Below are 25,095 nucleotides of genomic sequence, written 5' to 3'. Positions count from 1 at the left end.
TACTCTACTCAGTGATCTCAACCTGTGCACTCGACCAGGAAACCAGAATTTTTTTTCTTTTTCTTTTCAAGAAAGTTGAACAATCTGTGAGAAAGGCATGTTTTTGTTCATATTCTTCAATAGAACAACCTTTGGAGTTAAAAAGCCAGTGTTTGTTTCAGAGAAGCAATGACAACAAACCCCCAAAACAAAACAAATCCAAAATTTAAAAACAACCAAAAAGAGCTACAACAACAGCAAAATTGTGCAGATAATTAAAAACTGATGTAATGGCCATAAACACATTGTTTGACTGTAAAAAATATACAGGAAAAGTTCATTTAGCAAAATATCAGATTCATAATTCATTTTACTTGTGTTCAATCACTTTAAAGCTGCACTAATTCATATTTTTTGTGAACACGCAGAGAATGATCGACTGTGCATCTGCCTTTGTTCTGCATAGTTTAATTCATTGTGTGCTATTAGCCACAGAGGGCTGAAATAGACCGTTGGCCACTAGCTGGACAATGGAGCATCAAAGAGAGTGGCTATGTGTGTGTGTAAGTGTGTGTGAGTTTTTAAATTGTGGAGGTGGCGGGGCAGAGTGGTGTGGGTTTCAATTAGCACTGAAGGTTAAATGATATCAAAACCGCTTGAAGGAAATTTTAGTTTGATGCACAAACAAAGCAGGTAAAAACAAACAAAGAAAAAAAATAGTCTGCTTCAGGACAATGCAGAGAGCAGGTGTAAATGCTTGGCACCCTGAGATATTAAAGGGATGGTTCACCCAAATAACAATAAAACATTTCCCAATTCTACAGATAGCTTTGGTTTGACATGTCAGTGTTTGAGAGTTTACCATCGCATTATTATCATGCAATGAATGACTGAAATTTTGTTTCCATTATAGTTGAGTGCAGGGAAAAGCACATGCACTAAAATCTGGACAAAATTAAACCAAAACCATCTGTGTGGGTTGATACCACTAGAGGCAAGACAGCATTTTTTTTGTTGTTGTGGCATTTTAAACAGCAGTGTTAGCGATAGCAATGGTACAAACTGTGCTGCGTTGATGTTAAATAAAGATGTTTAAATTATCTCACCATTTTTGCTGAGGATGCCCATAATTTGGACCATGCACAGGGAGTGTTGTGTCATCGTTCATTTTCCCTCTATGGGAATGTCAAGTTAAATTAATAACACAGAGAAATTCTGTGATAATATTGGAATTAATCGTCTCCCATGAGACAGCTGTTTGAATTCATTGTGTGCAAACAGCAATATAAAGAGGTTTCCTCAGTTTCTAAACAAATCAAAAGAATTAGAAAAAGAGTTGCATAATGTTTGTAGAAAATGTCAAAATGTCGATTATTTCGCTTTAGTTCTCTTGTTTGAATGTGACAGAATGCTAACATGGGAAAATACTGCTCTGCTTTAGTAAATATGTGCACGCAAATAAAAGAACAAATTAGAAATAAACTGTTCAACAAACAAGAAACAAGCTCAGTTGTAGAGGAGTCACTATTGCTCCACACTCATTCTGTGCCAATACGTGTACGTGTATGTGATCATATGTGTGCATGTGTGGGTCTTTGTACAAAAAAGGGACGATTGAACAATTTTAAAACAGGTTTTTAAACTACAGTTACACTTTCTCTGTCTGGCTGTGAAACAGAAATTATCTTACAAACAAGGTCATCATTCAAACTACATCTAGGATTTACATCAGTAAAGGTCATGGGGAGAACTCCGATAAATGTCATGCAAACTTTAAAGCCCCAATCCTCGAAACATTTGGATAGAAAACAATAAAAAAAAACAACCCTCAAAATCAGCAAAAAGGCTAGTATGGCTAATTGCTATGCTTGGTATATTAACATCCCCCAAATGTCATGCTAAAATTCTGTTCACTAAAGTAAATTAAAGTGACATTAGAAATGACTTTTGCGATTAAATGAATAAATGAATGAATTTCCTGTCACCTCTAAAATTAAAAAAAAAAGGTTAAGAAAATGAATAAATCACTTTAGTTGTACAAATTTAAATGACATGTTTTAGTCAATTCAATTATTAATATTATTTACTTTTCTTGATGTCAAATGATATATTATTACAGTTTACTCTTCCCCTTTCTGTATTTTTATTTTATGTTGATAACTGGAATATTTATCCATTCTCTCAACTGGTTAGCCCATTCATTGTTGCAGCAGGGCTGGAGCCCATCTTAGCTGTCAGAGGGTGAGTGTGATGTACACCCTGAAAAGGTCACCAGTCTTTATGGGCTTTCACAGTTCATGCCCACATTTTAACTGAGGAGGAATCTAGAATACCTCAAGAAAACATACGGAGCCACGGGGAGAACAATTGAAACAAATCGTTAGAAACATGTCGAAGCCTTCCTGATTTTCTAGTGTTTTACATATTTGTCACACTTGTTTCAGATCATCAAACAAATTTTAATATTAGATAAAGATAACCTGAGTAAGCTGAATGATGATTTCATTGATAGAGGTAGAAAAGTTATCCAAAATAATTGCCCCTCTTTTTAAATCATGAATTAAAAGTGATTTACCACATTTTTTGAAAAGCTGAATTCAGTTTCATTAAACACACTCAAGCCTGATTACTGACAGACCTGTCTGACAAGGTGAAGCTGGCTAAAAGACTGTCAAGATCTAAAGAAAATGCTGAAAAACAAAGTAACTGACGTCTGTCAGTCTGTTAAGGGTTACAAAGCTATTTTGAAGCCTTTGTAACTACGGTGAAAGCCATCATACACAAATAGAGAAAACATGGAACAGTAATTAACTGGAGTGACAGGCCTACCAGTATGACTCCAAGAGCAGATCTGTGACCTCCCAGCACTCATCCAGGAGGTAACAGAAGAACCCAGAACAACATTAAACATGTCCATCACATGTTCATGATTCAATAAGAAGAAAGAGACTGGACAAAAATCTCATCTTGTGTTATCTTTGTCTAATATTTAAATTTGTTTGATGAGCTGAAACGTGTAATTGTGACAAACATATATAAAAAGGAAATCAGGAAGAGGGCACCACTGTATAACCTGATAAAATACATTTCATATACCTTTTACAGCACTATCAAAAGCTACTGGCCCACTTAAATAGGTTCAAATGATCATATAAAATGGACACTAATATTTATTTAAGTTTTGATAACCTAATAAGGAAATGTTTACGGATGGCAAATTAGCTATAGATTCTTAAAACCTGGAACATATTTTTATTAAGTAAAATTATAATCTATTTCTTTAGCATCTTGTATTACATGTTATTTGAAAAAAAAAAACCCCCAAAAAACAGAAACACGTTTTATTAATAAAAATGTAAAGCTTTAAAGTAAAGTTTTAAAATGACTTAATTTACTTCTTACATAACTATTGCATTTTCACACATGCATGGAGGAAATTAGGTTTCTAGTATGACAAAGCCAGCTGAGTGGCTTTCAGCTAGCCTGGAAGCAGTAAAATAGGGCAATACTGTTTAGACAACAGAGAAAACTTGAAAACGTGAGAACATCAGTGGCTCATAAAAATTTCAAACGAGTATATTTTGTTCAAGTAAGCTTTTAAATGCAAATAAGCTTGTGTGTCTCCATAATGTTACTGATTGTACATTTGCGTGAAAGGTCGCTGGACGGAGACACGGATCCTCTTTGAGGTTGTGTGCGGCGCTACCTGCTATGGTGACCCCTTGTGACAACAGAGCAGCTTTTCAACTATGCTAATAAATGAGTTTAACATTAAGGTTTAGCTTTTAAGGGATTTCATTTTCAAAGTACTGTATTAGATACTCATCTGTTTTAACATAAGCATAGCTTTTTTATAGGAAACATTTGAAAGAAACTACAGTGAAAACATGAACGTCAGCCCTGTTAGGCTAATAGGGAGTGCCAATTTGGATTGGAGCTTTAAAGTGCAATGAACATTTTCATTCAACCTTTGCACTGGAGTGTGGAGCTCTGCTACTTCTGCCTCTAGCAAGGGTTGACATATTTCAGATTCTTTATATATAGAAATGTGAAAATGCATTTTTATAGCAGAATGTTCCAGAGAGAATGCACAAAGCAAAAAAAAAAAAAAAGCTAAACCAACTAACTAGGTTTATAGCTATTAGGTAGCATGCATGCACATTACAAAGTAGGGTGTTTAAAACAAATGCACAAGTAGGTTAAACACTTTACTATCTTATATGATTGCTACTCAATCATCTGAACAACACACACACTGCTTTCACGTCAAAGGAACTGAATTAGCTTATTCAATTTCTAAAGAAATAAACATGTAAGATGAAATATTAGCTTCCTTCGGCATATTTTCATATTCTTCATAGATATTTTTTGCCAATTTAAGTGCTCCAGTCTCTGACTTTTAAGCAGTCTGAAGTAAAGACCCTCACTTGGGGCGTAAGGGGGCCAGGAAAAAAGTGCGTGATTTATGTTTGTATGCTTTTTCATTTTTTCATTAGTCAATTTTATCGTAATCAACATAAATTTGAAAAAGAAAAAAAAAATCGGAGAGGCTTTTTGCTGTCTCCTATCATCAAATGACAACATTGTGTATAAACAAATAGGATATATTAAAGTTCTGGGAACAAATACGTTTCCTTAAAAAACAAAAAGAAAACACAAGGATTTTTTTTTCACATTTAAAGAGGTGTCGAAGATTTAGAAGAGCCAGCCTGAGCCACGCTCTCGAAAACACGTCTTCAATTATACATGCAAGGGGCTCAAAATGTGTGTGTCGATGTGTGCGTGCCTGTGTGTACTGTGTCTAAATGTGTATCGAGCTGATCTCCTGAGTATAAGAACGCTCCCCTCGTTCGTTAGGCAGGACAGGAAACAGCAAAGCAACAATTTTTCCCTTGTTATAACCCCGGTGAAAAAGAAACATCTAGGCGTCTAGCTGTACAAAATCACTGTTACAGTCATCATGCTATATACACTTCTGCCAAACAAGCACTTGAAAGTCACCAGTACAACATCCAAATACAATGGTATTGCTGATGAGTGGGAAATAAAAATAGCCATTTAACTGCCTGCAAAAGCCTTTTTTTTCTCCTTTCAATTCCACGTGGAAGGCATAGGAGGAATGTTTTCGGTTACAATCTGTACAAATTTCTTCTGTACAGCAATACAAATGAGAGACGTTTGAAGACATTTTTGCATATGAACATTTTACAGTTTGCAACTTCCGTGTGTACAGAAGCCGTTTTCTCATTTTTCATGAATTAGGTTGAACATTCAGAGGATTTTTTTCTTCCTGAGTTTGAATTGCTGTGACCAAAAGTGTCACTCAGATATAGTGAAAGAAGAAACAGACAGAGAGAGAGATGCAGAGTGAGACAGAAAGAGGTAGAAGAGATTGAGAGAGACAGAGTGGCAAGGAGAGAAGAGGAAAAGACAAAGGCAGGAACTGACATACTGCTGGTATGCAGAGAGACAAAGCGAGCTGCAGTTTAGGTCCAATGAGGTTTGACTTTGAGTTGTGATGTCTGACACATGAAGAACAAAGTCTCCACTGTAGAGGTTGCTGCCGGGGCAAGTATAGCACCATCGTAAGGGTTTGGTGAGAAGTTCCACTCTGTCACGGTAATAGGAGAATTCCTGGAGAACAGTATTGCTGTTGTTAAGACAACTTTAGTGTCGACCGTCAAAAAAGATATAAATACAAACAAAGCTTGTTTTTCACTGAACACTGGCAGATGCTGACTGTCTCAACAACCCTGAGAGAGGGTTTGTCAGAAGAGCAAAATTAAATAATGAAAAAGAAAACAAAACAGAGAACGACCACTACTGAGTACAGTCCTTCCTCGGCTGCTCGTCAGTTGTACATTTGTCAGTCATTTCCTGGCAAAAATCCACCGTTACCGTCTGGTTGGATTTTTCCACCGGTGGCCCTGACTTTGTATACAAGCTGGTGGCGTCTTGGCCGTTTGTATCTTTGTCTGCCCTGTTTCTGACAGCCACGTCAGGGTCGCTCTCCGAGGGCCCGGGTGAACCGTGAAAGGTTGGTTCTGGTGTGGCTGAGCCCGAGTGGGTGGTAAGGTCAATGCTGGTGGTGGTGTTGGTGCTGAGGGAGGCCTTGGGCTCGTGGGCAGTGTTGTTGCTGGCAGTGGAGATGGCGGGGCGCAGCATGGGACAGTAGTGGTGTAACGACTGGACCTGCTCGGGGCTGAGCTGAACATCCCTGCACACCTCCTGTGACAGGCAGGAGAAGTTCTCCCACAACTCACCCATACATGCCTTTAGCTGGTTCCTCTCAGTCAGCAACTTCTCCTTCTCACACACCTACACACAGACACACATACATAGGTTATGACTCATTTCAAGATGCAATCGATAAGTCTGTGCACAAGAGTACAGCACTACAAAAAAGCTTTCCACTCATTGCCTGTTGAACTTTCCATTCATTCTCGTGCTTTTTACAAACTACTTTTTTCTCTTCTGTGCATTTTTGCCCAGCACTCCTCTTAGGATTTCTGTTTCAGTAAGGCAAATAGATGACAATCTCAGCCAAAGTCAGTCACTTAAACCTACAACTACAGCAATGAAAGACTGTGTCTTAAGTCAACCCCAACTCCCCATGGCTTTTGGGCTGCTCCAGTCAGGCTTGAGAATGTTAACACTGATTTAACGCAGATTAGTGTACTAACACAGAATGAGTGAAGAACAAATACACACTCTGAGACAGGATGTTTCTCATTTTAGAGATATTGCCAAAATAGAAGAAAGCAGTCCTACATATTTGTTTAATATGCACACTGACGGACATATCCATATGGTCCCCTCAAAGTCTTCTTTTTGTGTTTCTTTATTTTGATCCTCAAACAAATCCAAGATTCCTCACGGTGTTCCTGGAGGCCAAGGTACTGCCATCCAGAGTAAGCCTGGTTAGATATTTAGGTACAATAACCTCAGTTTTATCTGAATTTAGATGCAGGAAATTAAAGGTCATTATGTGTGTTATCTGGCTTTGTTGATAGATACTCTGCACAGCAGAGAAAATGTATGCTATGCCTTCTAATGATAGAGTTTAAGAGAAGCATTAACGGAAGTCTATCATTAATTTTAGTATGTAAATATAACACTCTATTTATTGAAAAAATATAAGTCTGTTAGATAAGTATGATTTAAAACATTGCAGTCTGGTACCTTTAATACCAGCATGCTCTAATCACTCTAATAGGATATTATGGTCAATAGCATCGAAGGCTGCACTGAGGTGTAGCAGGACAAGCACAGAGACGAGTCCAATGTCAGGAGATAGATATCCTATCTGTTTGTGTGCGGCTACATTACATGATTTTGAACACAAGAAATGGTATTATGTGTTGTAATAGATCAACACAGAACCATAATTCATCTGTGATTTTGCTGATAGTTAATTATACTTCATTCCGTAATACTGATCTGGGGTGTCTGTAGGATGGCAGTGAGCGACACCAAAGAGCCACTGATCCAAAAGAATGTCTGACCTAAATGTATGATTTAATAAAAGAAATTGCACTGAATACATTGTGAACAGCAAACAAGGAGTTTTGAAGAGAACAATGTATTTGAATCAAAAGAGAATATGTAAAAATCAATGTAAGAATTAGCTAATGAAATCTAAGTAAGATTGCATAAACTGCATGAAACATGAACTATATTGATATGTGACTGAATGCTCATATGTAACGGAATCTATAAATTTGAGAATAACATAGAAAAGATAAAAATATGATAAAGTGGTTTTCATGAAGTAACCTTTGCCCTAGTTAAAAGTGGGTGAAAGGTTGGAGATGGAGAAGCTGATAAGGTGTGGCTGGACATCAGGTGATTATATGTAAACAGCGTGATTGGATGTCCAGAGAGGAGGAAAGAGAAAGGGAGACAAATGGACAAAAAAAGTATAACAGAGGGTGCCTAGGAACATCTTTTTTCGGGGAGTGGGGTGGGGGGTGGGGGGGTGGGGGGGGTTGTATAGTTAGTAAGTCAACACAACAAACATTGTCGTTAGAAGTGACACCCAGAAGGATGGCTTCTGTAGAAGAGGGATCCCTTGCAGAAGAACAGGATCAGCTCAGTTTAAGCATCAGAATAAATAAACAGAAAGAAGACGGGGGACCACCGCAATCTGACTGCACAGAGAGAGTACAGCAGGGTTAGGGCTCCAGTGAACAGTCATTGGAGAGCAATGGTTTGAAAGTGCTGAGGAGAATAAAATGTTACTGATTATAATGAAATGGTTATGACTAAGGTGAGTCCGTGTCCAAAGAAGAGAGCAGCTTCTCACTGGGTGACGGCTAATGACAGTGTGTTAGAACAATCAATCCACTCACCAGCTTTCTGATCTCGCACTCCAAGTTGAGGATGCAGTCGAGCTTCCTCTTGCGACAACGCTGTGCTGCGATGCGGTTCTTACTCCGCCGCCTGATGTCATGAATAAACTCAAGTTGCTCTGAAGTCAGTTTGTGCATTTTCACCAGCATTTGGAAGTCATTCCTTGGAAGATTTGTGATTTGATCTACAGGAAAAGGAAGCTTGACCTGGCAAAATAAGGAAAATAAAAACACTGCGTAAAGGATAAGCATTTTTTCAGCTTTAAGACCAAAGACTTTCCAACTGTTGTATGGAGTCTGATATGTACCAAATTAATTATTTAACATTAGTTCTACATTCAGTTTTATTTTAAACTAGTATAAACTGACTGAATACTTTATGACTTTAATTAACTCATTTTAAACAAATAACCAAAATAGAAGAAAAGGCACAAAAAAGCTACTTTCAGCTGCTTCATTGCGACAGATGTTTGATTTGAGAGTTTTTACACCGAATGCCATTACTGATAAAACTCCAAAGGGGATTTATCTCACTGGCTGGAATCAAATCAGCAACCTTTGCTTGCTAAGCAAACATGTTAATGACTACACAATTAAACAAATAACTAAGATTAAAGACTAAAATGAATGGATATGGGCAATGTTAATTTGAAACAAATGAATTGTGAAAGAATATTATGCAGCCAACCTAATGAGTGCCATCTACTACAGAGACATTATATATAAACAACATAAAAAGTGTTACAGAAACATGCAACACTGTGGTAAAAAGGAGAAGAAATGAATGCTCTAGCAAATCGCTGGCTGTCTAAGTGGTGTCCAAAAAGCGATGTGGGCTTTATAGATAATTGTGAAACTTTCTGGAGGAAACCTGGTCTTGTTAGGAGAGACGACATTCATCCATCACTTTGGATGGAGCAGCTCTTATTTCTAGAAATCTGGCCAAATTTATTAAACCCCCAAAACGTGACTATCCAGACTTGGGACCAGGATGCAGAGTTGCAGTCTTACACGCCTCTCTGCAGCTTCTCTCCTCCTGTTATCCCCCCAAACCACACCCCCTTAAAGACTATGTCAGCTCCCAAACAGACAAAAAACAAACAAACAAAACAACAACAACAAATGATTTAAAGATTTAAAAAAATCACAAAGAAAGAACAATACAGTATCCACATCTGCACCACAGAGTAAAACAGTGAAATGTGGATTATTAAACACTAGGTCTCTCTCTTCTAAGTCTCTGTTAGTACATGACTTAACAATTGATCAACAAATCAATTTATTCTGCCTTACAGAAACCTGGTTACAGCAGGGTGATTATTAGAATTAGAATCAACACCCCCGAGTCATACCAACTATCAGAAACCTCGAAGCACAGGTCGAGGTGGCGGTGTGGCAGCAATTTTCCACACCAGCTAATTAATCAACCAAAGACCAAAACAGACTTTTAATTCACTGGAAAGCCTGATGCTTAGCTTTGTCCACCCCAGCTGGAAAACTCAAAAACCTATCGTCCACCTGAGCATTATTATTAGGAAGTCCTAAAAACTCCTTGAAAAGCCTTCAGTTAATCCAAAAGGCCGCAGCAAGAGTCCTGACAGGGACTAGAAAAAGAGAGCATATTTCTCCTGTATTGGCTTCCCTTCACTGGCTTCCTGTTAAATCCAGAATTGAATTCAAAACCCTGCTCCTCACATACAAGGTCTTAAATAATCAGGCCTCATCTTATCTTAATGACCTGATAGTACCACATCACCCCATTAGAGCACTTCGCTCTCGCACTGCAGGCTTACATGTTGTTCATAGAGTATTTAAAAGTAGAATGGGAGGGAGAGTCTTCAGTTTTCAGGCCCCTCTTCTGTGGAACCAGCTTCCAGTTTGGATTCGGGAGACAGACACTATCTCTACTTTTAAGATTAGGTTTAAAACTTTTTGCTTCCTTTTTGCTAAAGAATATAGTTCTCACTCACTATGTGTTAACAGACCTCTGAATCACTGAATCATACTTGTTATTAATCTCTGGCTTTCTTCCACAGTCTTTAATCCTGTCTTCCTTCTCTCACCTCAACTGTTCGCGGCAGATGGCCGCCCCTCCCTGAGCCTGGTTCTGCTGGAGATTTCTTCCTGTTAAAAGGGAGTTTTTCCTTCCTGCTGTTGCCAAAGTGCTCACTCATAGGGGGTCATATGATTGTTGGATTTTTCTCTGTATGTAATATTGTAGGTTCTTACAATAACATTTTATTTCTAGTTAATTATATCAATAATAAGGGCGCCCTCTGTGCTGCTGTTTGTTTCTAAGGTGATGGCTTAGAAATATGACTTAAAGCTCTGAAACTTTAAAATGGATCCATTGAAACATTTAACGTTGATGTGTTCTAGCCTATTAATGTAGCTGTGGAAATTGCCTGCTTGATTGTCCCAGATCAAAGTGTTCTTGCTGTCTTCTGGGTTTGAGGAACCGCAGCTTCGGCAGTGTAAAAGGGACTTTCCAACAGATTTTCTGTTTCCTTAATGACCTAATTAGTACATCCACATTTCCCTGACAATGTTAAAGAGATCTCAGATGGGATCCAAACTAGAGCAACTTGATGTTTCTATCACTTGGTATAGTTAGATCTGTCACTGGTCCTCTGCTTGTCCACTATCACTATGTCCAGTTAGTTAGCCATCAGCAGTGTTTCCTTCTCTTAGCTTGGTCATTCTTGGTCATGACCTCATCTAGTTGCAATAACAATTGCTTCTTTAACCAAAGAAACAATCAGAATCCTCAATGTGCAGCAGTGAGCTTTAGTCGTTTATAATATTTTTCTGGATGTTGGATGTCGAAAAATCCAAAGATGACATCGCCGGAGCTGCTCTCGTCCCCAAAATAAAGGGAGTATTTGGAAGACATGACCTCCCAAAAACAGTTTGAAGTGGCAACAGGGCATGCTACAGCTCATGAGAAGTTTGCAGAATCATTGGATTTTCAGCATGTCACAGCAAGTCCTCAAAGCCCCCAGACCAATGCTTCAGCTAAAAAGACAGTTTAAACTACAAATTGGATCTGCACAAAACCCAGAGAGGACAACAAAGACCAGTGAAATACCTACAATCCCAAAGTGACCTCTAGAACAAATTGCAAGCAAAGAAAGCGGCATGCCAATGATGCCAGAGGTTTCAGTACAACAAAGATACCAAATCTTTGTTGTACTGAAACCACAAAACTACATGCTGGAGCGCATATCTGGGTACAGGAGCTCCCGCAATGCTCGTCTACCTGGACCCAGTCAGTAAATAAGTCCTTGATCTATAAATCACTGAAAGCAACACATACACATATACATGTTCAAAAAAAGGGGGGGAAAAAGAAATCAGTTGTATTTGCATGTTATGTTTTCTTGTGATATACTAAGATCAGTATCTGTGCTATGGTGGATCTTACTGTAGCTTGATGTGATAATATAAGGCTGGGTAAACAAAAATGTGTAGGTGTAATAAAAGCTGGACCTGGATTTACTGGATAGACTAGAAGTCATGATACTTGGTGTTCAGTCCTGATGCCAGTCACTGGGACCCAAACCACCCTAAGGCTCCAAACCAGTGTCTGTCTGTGCCTATTTCCTGGAATATAAAACCAAAGAATAGCAAAAAAGCCAAGACTCTACAAAATGGGAGAAGAAAGTTTGTGGATCAAGAGTACCTGACCAAATCTCATGAAAAGAAAGACTCATACCAGCATAAAAAAAAAAAAAAACACTTAAAGAAAACGGACTCCGTTCCCAGATGCTAGGGCTCAGAGTGTTTTTTCATTTACATTGGCACACCTGAGCCAATGGAGGAAAAAATGAAAAAAAGGGGAATACCTTCAGATTGTCTAGGCGTTAAGAGCAACGTAAAAACTACAACTATGGGGAAACTGAGATATCACTCCTGGGAAACAGAAGATTTGACATCACGCCAGTGCTGATAGAGCCACATCAAGTAGAAGTTACGGGGATTTCAAAGAAACAAAGACACTAAGTGAGTGTTCCCTGTGTCTAACTGACACACCAATCAAGAAGGTTCGACGATTGTAATGTAATGTCAAAGAACATGATCACAAAGAAAGAACGAGAATAGCCAACAATTTCTGCTGTACTTCCCATGGTTTCATAGACCACATGGATGGAAACAACAGTTGTTTTTTAATATACACTGTTCTGATTGTTATTGCTCAGAGACAAAAGTCAGTGGTTGTTAGACTAGATGATGAGAAAGGTTCCATTCTCATCATCTAGTCTTTTAAACCTTTTTATGTGGTGATGACATTTTTCCCCACTATTACTAAACTTAATAAAACTACCAAATGTATTAGTTCTAATGTACTATTTGGATAGAAGTCTACTCAGATCTATGTGGCTCCTACATGGAAGTAAATATACATAATACTCAAAATTGTCACCATCAAAAAAAGGGAGCTGTAAATATAAAGGCAACAATAACAAATCCTTAAATTCAAATACTTGAAGAATTTGTCATCATTTATGAATAGAGTTAAACTGAACTAACAGTTGACATTAAAGGGACTGAACAATAATGCTACCAACAAACATGCATAACCACTGTAAAAAAAAAATACTAGACACTGTCAGTGCTACTCCTCAGCCTCCTATTAGCCATATCTTTGGTATTAATTTCAGAATTCTATGTCACCTTGTTCTCAAGTTATCACACTCACAAAGTTTTCGGAAAACTTACCCTGACCTTGAGGTCAAGATCACTGAGATTTGAACATGTCCAGGAGTTTTATAAATGCAACTATGGTATCAATTTGAAGTTGAGTTATTACAATCATAAGATTTTCAAAAAACTTGACCTCTGACCTTTGACTCTTATTTATTTAGTTTTGAACTTGTGTAAGATTTTTTTGTAGATGCACCTATAATAGATGATGTTACGTTGTTCTCAGGTCATTGCATTCACAGAATTAGGTGCCCACGCTGTCCACCCAGCAGGGTGACAACAATAACTCATTAGCCTTTTATGGCTGTGAGGTAAAAATGAATATATTGCCTACACTAATATTTCTTTTTTTAATCATGATTAGCTAATAAACAATTTATCAGCAATAATTAAAGGAGAAATGACAATTGCGTCCTTTCTGTTATTGTAGGGTCTTTACCTTGAATATTAAGCATCTTGAGGTGACTGCTGTTTTCAACATTCATTTGGGGAGCGCAAGAATCAAGGATTAAATTTCAGGCATTACGACTACATACGGATACAGGGGGGATGTCTGTGCTTTACATGGAGTATTAGCACAGAGAAGCACAGCTGTGCATTTTGACTCACTGGTGTAACCCTAATTGTGAAGTATTTAGATCGAAGATAAATAAATATACCTTTCCAGTCTTTATTGGGACTGGAAATAAAAGCTTCCAAGAACTTATCTATCTCCACTGCAACATCTTCAGGCATCTAGTAGAAAGAATCCAATAACTTAAAAGCTGAAAGAAAAGCATGATAATTCCACTGGGTGGCATTTGAAACAGTTTACCAGTAAAAATGGATAGATGAGTATTTCTTCACCTAAATATATAGTATTACATAGTTTACGGTTAACATGGAACACCTGACTGTTTCCTCAGGAGACTTAAGACTGCAAGTAAGTGAAAGTACTTGGATATCATACCAGTCTGGGACAGAATACATAAAAAACTAACTTCCGCTTGTTTGTTCATCATGAATATTATCACCATCTTGTTCTACTTAGGGGCTGGCAATGAGTTTCTGGATAAGAATATTGCCTTTCCCTCTTGAGAGACTTGTCTTTTGATATGACTTATGAGAACCCTCTGAATATCAAAAACAAACAAACAAAAAACGAATGAACAATAAATAAATAAACCAAAGGTGGACACAAATGAACCGTAAACCTTCTGTATAGTTATTTGACTGATGTGATTGACGTTTACTTTCTCTTTGAAAAAGTTTATAAAAAGAAAGTAAAAAAACAATACAAAAATGCGGAAGAATGCCTTTAATGTTTACGTATGTTAGAACTACAAAATAATATATATCGTGTAGTTCCTAACTTTGCATTGTTTATTTTCTTTAATGATTAAAAAAAAAAACAGTTTCAAAATTTTAAAATTGAACATAATTTAAACCCCACAACAGTTAACAATAAAATCTTTATTAATATCTTAAAACTTGGCTTTTGTTACACATCACGAGATTAATGAAGGATTACATTTTAATTTACTAGTAATTTTGAAATTAATCTACCAGGTAAACGATTCTCTCTCTGGATTTGCTTGCTGTCAGACAGTTTCTAAATCTGACCACAAGATGGCAAAAAAGCCCCACTCCACACGCCTGAGAATAAGCGACTTGGTGAGATTTCAGCTCTCTGTGCCTCATATTTAACACACAGCACATCCTCAGCAGATGGGGCAAAGGTGATCCAAGAAAAGAGTCCCCCTCCATCTGTCCCCTAGTACCTGGAAGTGTGCCAGTTTGACAGATTGAGAGGGGCAGTGACTTGTCAACCTGATCTAAATCAGTATCAGGTGAACTGTGGGTGCATGAGTATCTGCACTACTTAGCAGCAGTCCTCTTATGCTGCTGAACAAAAGAATTAATGTGCTAAATAGATCTTTAAATAGGCCAGGAGAATCAAATCCAGAAAGCCACCAGAAGCTTGGTCGCTGATATGACAAGAAATCAAGGTTGTATCTGTTTATTCTCTTTCTCTCAGTCTGAAGAGCAACAATAAGGCAGCCTCTCTCTCTTAGGTGATGGCAGACCTTACAATAAGCATATCACAGGCAGATCCACCCCAGTGGTATCTGTCTGCACCAGAGAGCTGTAGCTTTAGGCAGTGAGGGAAAGAGAAGAGGCATAACAAAGAGCCAGAGGAAGACAGCCAGAGAGCTTGGCAGGGATGAGAGGAGTTGCAGCTCTCCCTTTCTCCTCTCCCCTTCCCTTTCTCTCTCTGTGGCTTCCTCAGTGGAGCACAGGAAGAACAAAGTCAAACAAAGGAGGAAGAGACTAGATAGAGATGCAGCTCCATGCTTCTACTATATTTGGCCGATGGGGCTCGGCAGATGCTCCCTTGAGACCTTTGGACACTTAGATGACTACAGACAGAGGTACGGCAGAGGCAGCTCACCTCTGTTTCTCCACCAGATTGTGTACAGCGGTGGCTGAGGCACCACCTGGTGCAAGTGCTGCACTCAGGGGGATAAAGCACTGTGCCTACCCATGACAGAATCAAAATGACTTCTCACTGAAGAGCAAATTTAGATCTCAGTCTGTCTCTAGGAGAGGAAAAAGGTTTGAGTTTCCTCATTAGAGGTACAGCCCTCTGAGCTGCCAGGGACCCTCATCTCGACTCGACATCTGCATGCAGACACATGAATAAATAATAACGCAAGCTTTCAAGGCCACACTCAGCTCTGTGTGCTCCTCCAGGGCACGACAACTCCAGCCTCAAAGACAAAAACAGGCAGACCTATGAAACATCAGAAGCAGCCAGGTTCACACAAAGCCAAGGGCAAGATGACTCCTCGTCTGTGATTAGGATTATGTACCATAATGTGGAACGGACTGATATTTATATGTGGCACACAAGCTATTTAAACTACAAGCCTAATTTAACGATTTAGTGAATTTTTCTATGTTCTTTGTATGTAGAATCAATAATTAACCTGACATTCATGTCTTTGGACCATGTGCTGATTACTCTAGGATCTTTGGCCAAAACAGGCGAAGAAGAACAAGAGGGAAGGGGATGCCATGACCTTGTAATACTTTCTTTCTCGACTACTCACTAGTACACAGGGGATGGATAAATATAACCACTCCACCGCACTAACGAGTTCAGCAGCACAGCCGGGATGACAGAGTACGCTTCAGCCATGGTCATAAATTCACAGCCAACTGCTCTGGATTTACATTTCTTTGCAGCTCTCCTCCCCACCCTTAGTCTACTTCTCTGGGTCATTATGCTGGAAATGGGGTACAGAGTGAAAAGTAGGGCTCATCTGTTATCAGCAGCGGTGCGGTGCCAGGCATGGGCGACGTGTGCTGTTAAACAATAATTGATGTTCCAGTCTCAAATTCAGGATACAAATATTACTTATGTGATGCTTTCGACTAGAGAAGAGACAAGTTCTCTCACAAATTTGGAGCGTCTGCACACCATGCACTAAAATTTGTCTGACTGCTTATACTGTTGTCTTCAGTGCAACATCACCCTATCTGTCTGCTTCTCTGAATATGAACAATCCAGAACATGAAAACAGCAAGATGAACATGACTCAATGTCTTTTTAATGATGTGAAATGAGGCAGATAAAAAAAATTTAATAAAATAACAATGAGCAGGTGGGTACTCATGTCAGCCTAACAATACTGCCATACAATTGCTGTTGTTTTTTTGTTTTGTTTTTTACATTTGCTGCAGATCAGTATCAGGCTCATGCCAGTGCCTTCAGTGTAAAGCAGGATGTGGTAATTTACTTTTTTAATGTTGCAATGTTGAAGCTCTTCATTTGAATAAACACCTCCAACTTCTTAGAGAGTTAACCATCTCTGTGCCAATGACAGAATGATAGAAGAAGACAATTACTGTCTGGCCTGTAATATTAAACTGCATTTCCTTTTGTCTCCACTAACTACAGATGTTGCCAATTAAGCTATTTGATTCAATTCGATGCAATTTCATTCATACAGTGCCAAATTACAACTGCCACCTCGAGGTTCTTTATATTTTCGGGTAAAGACCAAACAACATCAGTGGGAAAATCCCAACATTCAGATGACCTCCTATGATGAAGTAATTGACCACAGTAAGAAGAAAAAAAATACCTTTTAACAGGTGAACGTGAAACATTACACACGCTAAAATGCACGACTGGGGCTCAGGAGGAAGAGCAATTTGTCGGATTTTATCAAGAGCTCAGTGGTTTGGTCCCCGCTTTGTTCAGTTACACTTTGCAGGTCAAAATGTGAATGGGCAAGATACTATACAACAAAAAAATGTCCCCAACGTGTGTGTGTGTGTGTGTAGGAAGTTAAAAAAATGCATAAGGTATAGGATAAAGTTGATTTGATTTCTTTAGTTTCAGCAACACGCAGGTACCATGAGGAGACCTGCCAGCCAAGCTTGAGTGGGACACCTCGATGGATGATCCCCAGTGGGACAGTTCACTGTGGTCTGCGTTCCACCTGCAGAATCCACCACAACCCTCACTTTACTCCTACACAAATGTATTTGCTCTGGAAGTTTCTTTAAAAGATAAAGCAATTTCCTAAAATTGTCTCTAGTTGATACCTCTGGCATAAGTCCGTGTAATATTTGCCTCTCATGTAATCCAAATTAAAATTGGATTTTATACTGGAATGTGCAGTTTATAATTCTGCATGCGTTTAATTAATCCCATCTCACATGCTTATAAATTAGATTGTAGAGTAGAATTTCCCATGCATGCCATTAGTCAGCATTTAATGAAGATCATGATAATGTTGAGACATTCACTGGTAACTGTTCTGCCCCACTCTGAGCACTCTGCAGTGCCACAGCAAATTAAAAACAATATCAGACATTTAACTGTCAAAATAATGAGTTGCAGAGGAAACAGATATAAAGAAATGGGTTGGCAAAAACAAACCTTGTAGTACTTGACACTATTACTGGGAATGTGGGTACAAAACATCACAACACTGGTTTGCCAGTGGCTAAAAAGTCAACATTGCAAGAATTCTGCAGATTACCATTGGATGCTAAATCTCTCTGTGCTTCCAGGACCTATGCAAAGCCTCAAAGACGAGAGTCACTGGAGTCATTTCTGTGTCCCAGACAGCCCTGTGCTTTTAGATGTATTGCCCCTATGAAGCATGGAAAGCAATAAACAAACATCCTCCTAGTTGAAACAAGGCTCTCCCATTTTTGCATACGTAGATGTTCTTACCATCATATTTCTGATTCCATTACAACATTAAACTATAATTCCAAAGAGTACTTTATTTCCAGTTGATGCTAATGTACTGCCTACAATTGCCTGGAGATGGTAAGGTAACAAAAGCACCAGTTACAAAAATTTAATGTGGCATCTTATTCATGTACTGGTATCACTATTGCATGCGCCTAAAAAACAGCTCCAAAGATAACATTATGAATGGCAAATCTTTATTTAGACCACAGCCACATCATATCTAGACTAGAGTAAAGTTTCTTTGGCATTTTGCAAGAGGAGCGGAACTGATATTAAGGTCTGTGCATTTCCTGTCCTATTTTATGTGTTGCCTGACAGGAAAAAAAATATCAATGTGCTGATGTATCAGGACTACTTCCTTATTCCTCCCACTAGCTCTGAGATCAATATTTGCACTGCTGTGGCCAGACTATACGCGAGAATGAGCTTTACGCCCACACCACAGCCAGAGCTGGAGGTCTGACAGCTACAAGGAGACAAACTGGGGTACTAATGCTGCTTGCGCCAGATGCATGATACATGCTCAGCTTAGATAGTGCTGCTAGTGGAGATTTGCCTGCACTGTCATAAGCAAGTAGGACTGTGGCAACCAACACAGCATTAGCTATAGATTTGAGTGATCGAAATTCTCAGGTCTCTTTATTAACTCAACTAGTGACTAGTCGCGTGGTTCTGGCACGCATACAGCAAAAGAGCACAAATCAAGACCACTAATGTGATCGCTGCCAATAAATGCAACAATCAGTGACACAATTTCATTTATTAAATATGCTATGAATCTGGCTATGTTCTCCCTGTGTTTGTATGGCTTTTCTCCAGATCCTGGAAAAAGTGAGTGGTCCTGTGAGAGGCTGGCAACACTGTCAGGGGTGTACCCTGCCTCTCGCCCTGTGGCAGCTGGGACACTTTTGTCATAGATGTTTAAGATCGAGCTCACTTTAAACAGTTTGTATTCTGTTTAGTCTACAGAAATGCATTATATCTCTTAAACGATATGCTTGTAGCGGCTGTTATATGTGGACATCAGCTCAGAAAGACAAGCCTACATCTTGATTTCAAAAGTATTTAAAAATACATTAAAAAATTATCTTGATCATTTATTTCAAACATCACAGTTGAAATAAATGGATTGTGCCCTGTGTGATGTGGTTATTACACTGGACACATTTTTAATGAAAAAAAAAGGCAGTGTAGTAGCGAAACTGCTGGTTAAACTTTGTATATTTGGTCAACCAAGATATTTTTCATACTTTTGCAATTTTTAATTGATGTTGATTTTTTTGATTTCACTAGATAATAACTGCTTGCTTTGGTTACTCTGATGATGACAGAGCGCCACTGGTGTGTGGCTAGTTGTGTAGTGCGACTTAAACAACACCATACGCTGTATGTTCCAATTTACCATTTGGAATTGAAATGTAATTTTTAGGCTGTTCTTCTGGTTTTATAGCTCAGTGCTATAAATTAATCCCATGTTACAGTGACATATTTAGCAGGCCCTTCAAAGGCCCATAAATCTGATGGTAGAGGCTGGTATGCATCGTGCAGTGAATGTGATAACTACTCATAACTGCCAAGCTGCTTTATCTCGCAGCTCTGTTTGTGCAGCAGAACAAAATTCTTTCCACAGTAAAACACAATCCTGTCATGTAGCTCCAAACCTTGCAACGCACTATCTCGCTCTGTGAAATGAATCACCATGGCAACACTCCACTATCTCTCTCTCTCTCTTTTTGCTCTCAAGTTCAACAAAACCAATTCTGCCTACACTTCAAGCAAATATCAGTGAATGTCATATCATAAGACATGTGCTCTTTTGGAGCCTCCTGGAGCCAAAAGGTCAAACACTGGAGCAAAAAGACTGTACAATCCAGCTGTCTGGGGAGTGTGTCACAGCTTATTTGAGATATATACAATTTAGTGCTATTAACAGCTACTAATCAAAGGTAAAAAATAAATAAATACAATACAACAAAATATTTAGAAAGAGACACTTTGGAGATGCAATGTTTTCACCTAACACAGACAGACAATCATTTGCACTCAAATTCACACCTAACAGCAATTTGGAATTACCAATTAACTCAACTCGTAACATGCATGGCTTTGGACTGTACCCAGAGCCACGCTAACATGAGGAGAACATGGAAAAGGCCCTGACCACACAGTGGATCTAAGATTCAAAGCGAAGATCGAAATTTTGCTTGTAAAAAACAGCATTTTTAGGCCATAAAGTTTTTCTCTGAGAACTGATTTTATTATCTTTCTCTCAGATGGGAAATCTCCTCCATGTTATTACACCAAGACTGGACTTTTTCTGAGAATTAAAGAGTCTATCAATGATCTTTACCGGGTAAACAACAGTTGTCTACATTTAGGAGTCTGGTAGACTGAGGGAGGAGGATGTGAAGGGATGGGGTGGGGTGATTAGAGGATTTGCTGTTATGCTTGTCAGCACTGTTGAGCTGTGTTACGGCTCCATCATGAATGTCACACCTACTCACTTCCAACTCACTGCAACCCCAGACAATTAAAAATTTACTGACACAGGACATTGTAAAGTAGTGGTTGAAATTACTTTGCAATATGCAAAGCTTGGTAGAAGTGTGGCCAAAGGGGGCCAGGTGAGGGTCTCTCACTAAACCTTTACTGTCCCCTATCGTTATCATATCAGTACCATATCATATAAGTGGGTAAAATTACAGATCAGACAGATCTATAAAAAACTATTCTGTCCTTACGTAAATGAAACTACAACAAAATAACAATTCAGTTTTAGCCTTTGGGGATGCACAATAGCAACTGGCTCAAGGCCCCTTATAGGTAAAGACATTAATACAGAGAAATCCCTAACAATGGGAAGACCTCCCTGAGAGCAAGCACTTTTAAATTTCATCTGGATTAAACAGGGAACAAATGCAGAGAGTATGGGAGAAACAAGCTCTCTCTTTCAAGTCCCTGTCAGTACCCTCACTCTAGCATTTTGGATCAACTGAAGGCTTTTCAGGCACTTTTAGAAGCTCTTGTGCTTGTTAATAGCAGATGCAAAACAAAATATCTTTAGTTTTGAATATGGACTCCCTCACATCTGCCTCAGTGTTAGCACCACTGGTGGTTACTCACTAGACATTGGACGTCGGCTAGATGTGCGGACTTGTCTATATATTGGTTCTGTTGGACTACGACCAATTCTGGACATCTGTACAACATCCAAACCAGGTCCACAATTTGGACGTCCAACCATGGCCCAACTTTGACATCAGTATAACGTTAACCATTTGAACTTTATACCAGGCCATTTTTTTGGACATCATCTGGACATCCATGATAGATGCAGGGAATTTACATGATTAGTAAATATAATATTTTTTGACTTACAAATATTAACAATGTTGTTATCAACATGATACATATGAATATGGATTATTTATAAACAAACACAATTTATTATGTGTTAGCCTGCTAAATTATTCAGTACCCATGTTTCTTTGTTGTTGTTATTTTACATTTTCCTGTTTGTCTTTAACTGGTTTATTTTAATTAATAGTCCAGACTATCTGCTCAACAGTCTTTGTTGATACACACATTTTTCAAGCTGCCTGTGAGAGGCTGAGGAGATTTCTATTTGAAACCCACTGTGGAACTGCTCACTTTTGTTTTTAGCTCAGGTGCCTGCCGTATCTTGGAGATGTCCGCTGATCACACCTTTACACATAACTGTTTCTTTACAGAAAACATGCCCTCCACCCTCTGGAAACATGGGACTACAGAGCCTATAGAAGCAGTACAAAAATGACGTCTAGAATGAGTCTGTTTGACTTTAAAAAGACGTCCACAGCCACACTTTAGCCTGTACACAGAGGTCGTACAGACGACAACACTAGACCTTCAAGAGATGTTGAACGAAAAAAAGACCTTGCCTGGTGTTACAAAACAACCTCTTCAGTGGACCAAAATTGGACGTCCAAAAATGACTTATAAAAGATGTCACTCCAATGACAGCTCTAAATGTTAGACTCATGACACACATCTCTGAAAATGCATAAAATGCATCTATAATATCAAAGCACGTCTAGGTCAGAGACCGAATGATTAACTAAAGGCGGCAGCTTTATTGCTGGAGAACGTTCGAACATAAAATACAAGAAAACTAAACTAGGAACTCAAAACAAGAAGCTCAAACTAGAAAACTGGGAAACAGAGAACCAGAAGCACGGAGGAAAAACACAACATGGTGAAGGTACAATGCAACAAAGGGCAAGGGAAAACACAAGGCTTAAATATACAAGGGAGTTAAGAGGGAATGGGAAACAGAAGGGAAACAAAGCTGAGATTAATCAGACATAACGAGACAAGGGGAAGCAAAACTAGATACACTGACATAGGGCACAGAATTTCAAAGTAAAATAGGAAACACAAATGGTAAAAATGGTCTGCATTTGTATAGCGGTTTTCTAGTCCCTAAGGACCCCAAAGCGCTTCACACTACATTCAGTCATTCACCCATTCACACACACATTCACACACTGGTGACGGCAAGCTACATTGTAGCCACAGCTGCCCTGGGGCGCACTGACAGAGGTGAGACAAGGACGAAGATGCAGACTAGACACTGAGACAGAGACACGACTGACTGGGAAGACAGAAGGAACATGGAGACAAGAGTGACAAGACGAGGAACACGAGAAAGGCAAAAGAACAGAAATATATCACAAGCAGAACCAAAATCCGTGAATATCAATAATCAAAGAATACAACTAAAACACACAAAACACTGGGTCACAGACCCAGTACCTTGACAGTTTGTGCTGCTGTAAATCTTGCTTGCAACATTCCTTTTACTACACAATGATTTAATGACCGCTAATGGAGAGCAGGTAAATGCAATATAATTAGTGTTGGTGGACTTGAGTATAATAGCTACACTCTGTGTTAGATGTGAAAAACAATGTTTTATACTCACCTCTGATCCTTGCTCCTGCACGTGGCAGGACTCGCTGTCTCCCTCTGAAAAGGAGCCCGACTCGTCACTAGAGTTGGTGCCATAGGACTGCTCACATTTGATCTTGGGCCTCACCTGGTTAAAAACAACCTCCCCTCCTACACTTTGCTCCTGCTGGTCCACATTGAGACAGCGAGCCACATTAGAGCATGGCGAAGAAGAAAACTCAAACTGGGGCAGGCTGCAGGGAGACCCTCCGCTGCCATCCTCTGCGTAGGAGTATGAGGAGCAGGAGCTGGAAGTTCTGGTGCGAGTCTCACAAGGTGGTGAGCGCGGGCATACTTTGATTGGCACTGGGCAGCTGGTGTTGGGCCTAGGGCGGCACAGGACTTGGGGCTCAGAAGAAGTGGTGCTGGGACAATAGGACTGGGAGGTGGGTAGGGAATGGCTAGCTCCAGCCCACAGCCCCTTTGTCATGTGCTCAGAGAGCTCAATCTCCAAAGAGTTCCCAACAGGGTAGGAATGCGCTGGGTTTCCCAGGCGATTGCAAGCCCCTGAGGAAAATATGACACTGCGGCGGTCGATTTCAACTTCCTGTTTGCAAACCCCATCGCAGGAAGTTGATTTGTGGGACAAACTAGCAGGAAAACCATCCACCTCTTTTGGGGATGCAACAGATAGAGCCACCTCCCCAGTGAAAGGGCCTAAGTCTTTTTTATGATCTCCCTGAGAGTTTCCTTTGTCCTGGGGGCAGATAAGTCTGTTGGCGAATAGCTGCTGTGACGTGTTGGGCAGACTGGAGATGTCAACTCCTTTCTTGAAGAAGGCTCGCAGGCAGGAAGGGGACTTGGGTCTCTTGGTTCTTTCTACAGATATAGGGTTATCCATCTCCATGGCTGTTATGACATCCGTATCCCTGGCGTCCTGCTCATCCCCTGACAGGCACAAAGGAATGGCCTCTTCCTCTGCCTGTGGTTCCACTTTGATCTGTGCCAAAGGCAGTGTGCCCTGATTTGCCACTGCCCCACTAATGGTGGTCTCCTTTAATGTGCTTGGAAAACCTGAGGTACTGGTATGTGAGGAGGAGTCATTATTGTGCTTGTTGCAAGCCCACTGGTATTTCCGGTACTTGGGGCATCGCGGCAGATCCGATGCTCCATGGCGATCGAAATCTGGCCGGCTATCTGTGAAGTTACCAGGCATAGCCATCGTTAGCCGATCGTTGTCGGGGTCTCGACACGAAGTAAGGGCATCTGCACAATGTCGGGCCATGGGGGAGGTGGGCCTTTCTGCTTCTGATTGCATGTTCTCATCCTCCAAGTTATTTGCTTCTCCTGCCACCTTGTGGCAAAGCAGCAAGCCGTCCTCCTCACTGCGCAGCTGAGCTTCCAGGAAGCGAAAGCATGAGTCCTCGAGGTTGTGCATGCGCAGGAATTCAGCACAGCGGATGACCTCCTGAATGTTTTCTCTGCTGAGTAACAGCTTAGCAGTGTAGGCAAACTGCAACAATGGGGCGAATCCTCTGGCAGTGACCTGCAAAAAACAGGGAAATTGCCAGCATTACTATCAGCGCAGCTATTGTTCAGAACACTTGGAGTGTGGTGAGACAAACTGACAGCTCCAATGACATACAAAAACACTGCAAAGTACTGGTTAATCTTTTTATTGGGCCAGCACTGAGCATTCTATACAGAAGTAAAAGAAGATCTGGTGCTATACTGGACGTAGGTACGTTGTGTCCATCTTTGTGCTCATAATACCAATCTGTGGGACATTCCAGCATCAACACGTCTGCTCCACAGTCATACAGAGTTGGCTTTGCCTACAGTCCTGCTACTGCTGTATTTGCAAAATTCTTATTT

General features: G+C 39.7%; 1 protein-coding gene across 4 annotated transcripts in view; it reads right to left on the bottom strand.

Moving 5' to 3' along the window:
• Positions 1–438: 438 nt before the first annotated feature.
• bach2b (BTB and CNC homology 1, basic leucine zipper transcription factor 2b) overlaps positions 439–25,095 on the bottom strand; it is a 96,281-nt gene continuing 71,624 nt past the window's right edge. For all 4 annotated transcript variants that reach the window (XM_005942112.3, XM_005942113.3, XM_042228300.1 and 1 more), the window contains 3 exons: positions 23,255–24,766; positions 8,331–8,537; positions 439–6,297 (listed from right to left, as the gene is read on the bottom strand). In XM_005942112.3, the coding sequence (XP_005942174.1) occupies positions 5,800–6,297; positions 8,331–8,537; positions 23,255–24,766 (2,217 nt within the window). In that variant the 3' untranslated portion in view covers positions 439–5,799. The remainder of the gene's footprint in view (positions 6,298–8,330; positions 8,538–23,254; positions 24,767–25,095) is intronic.

The sequence above is a fragment of the Haplochromis burtoni genome, unplaced genomic scaffold (assembly GCF_018398535.1).
Source record: "Haplochromis burtoni strain Fernald_Lab_line unplaced genomic scaffold, NCSU_Asbu1 Contig_317, whole genome shotgun sequence".
In the NCBI taxonomy this organism is placed as follows: Eukaryota; Metazoa; Chordata; class Actinopteri; order Cichliformes; family Cichlidae; genus Haplochromis; species Haplochromis burtoni.
Note: the sequence above shows the minus strand (reverse complement) of the source record. Positions and strands in the feature narration are given on the sequence as shown.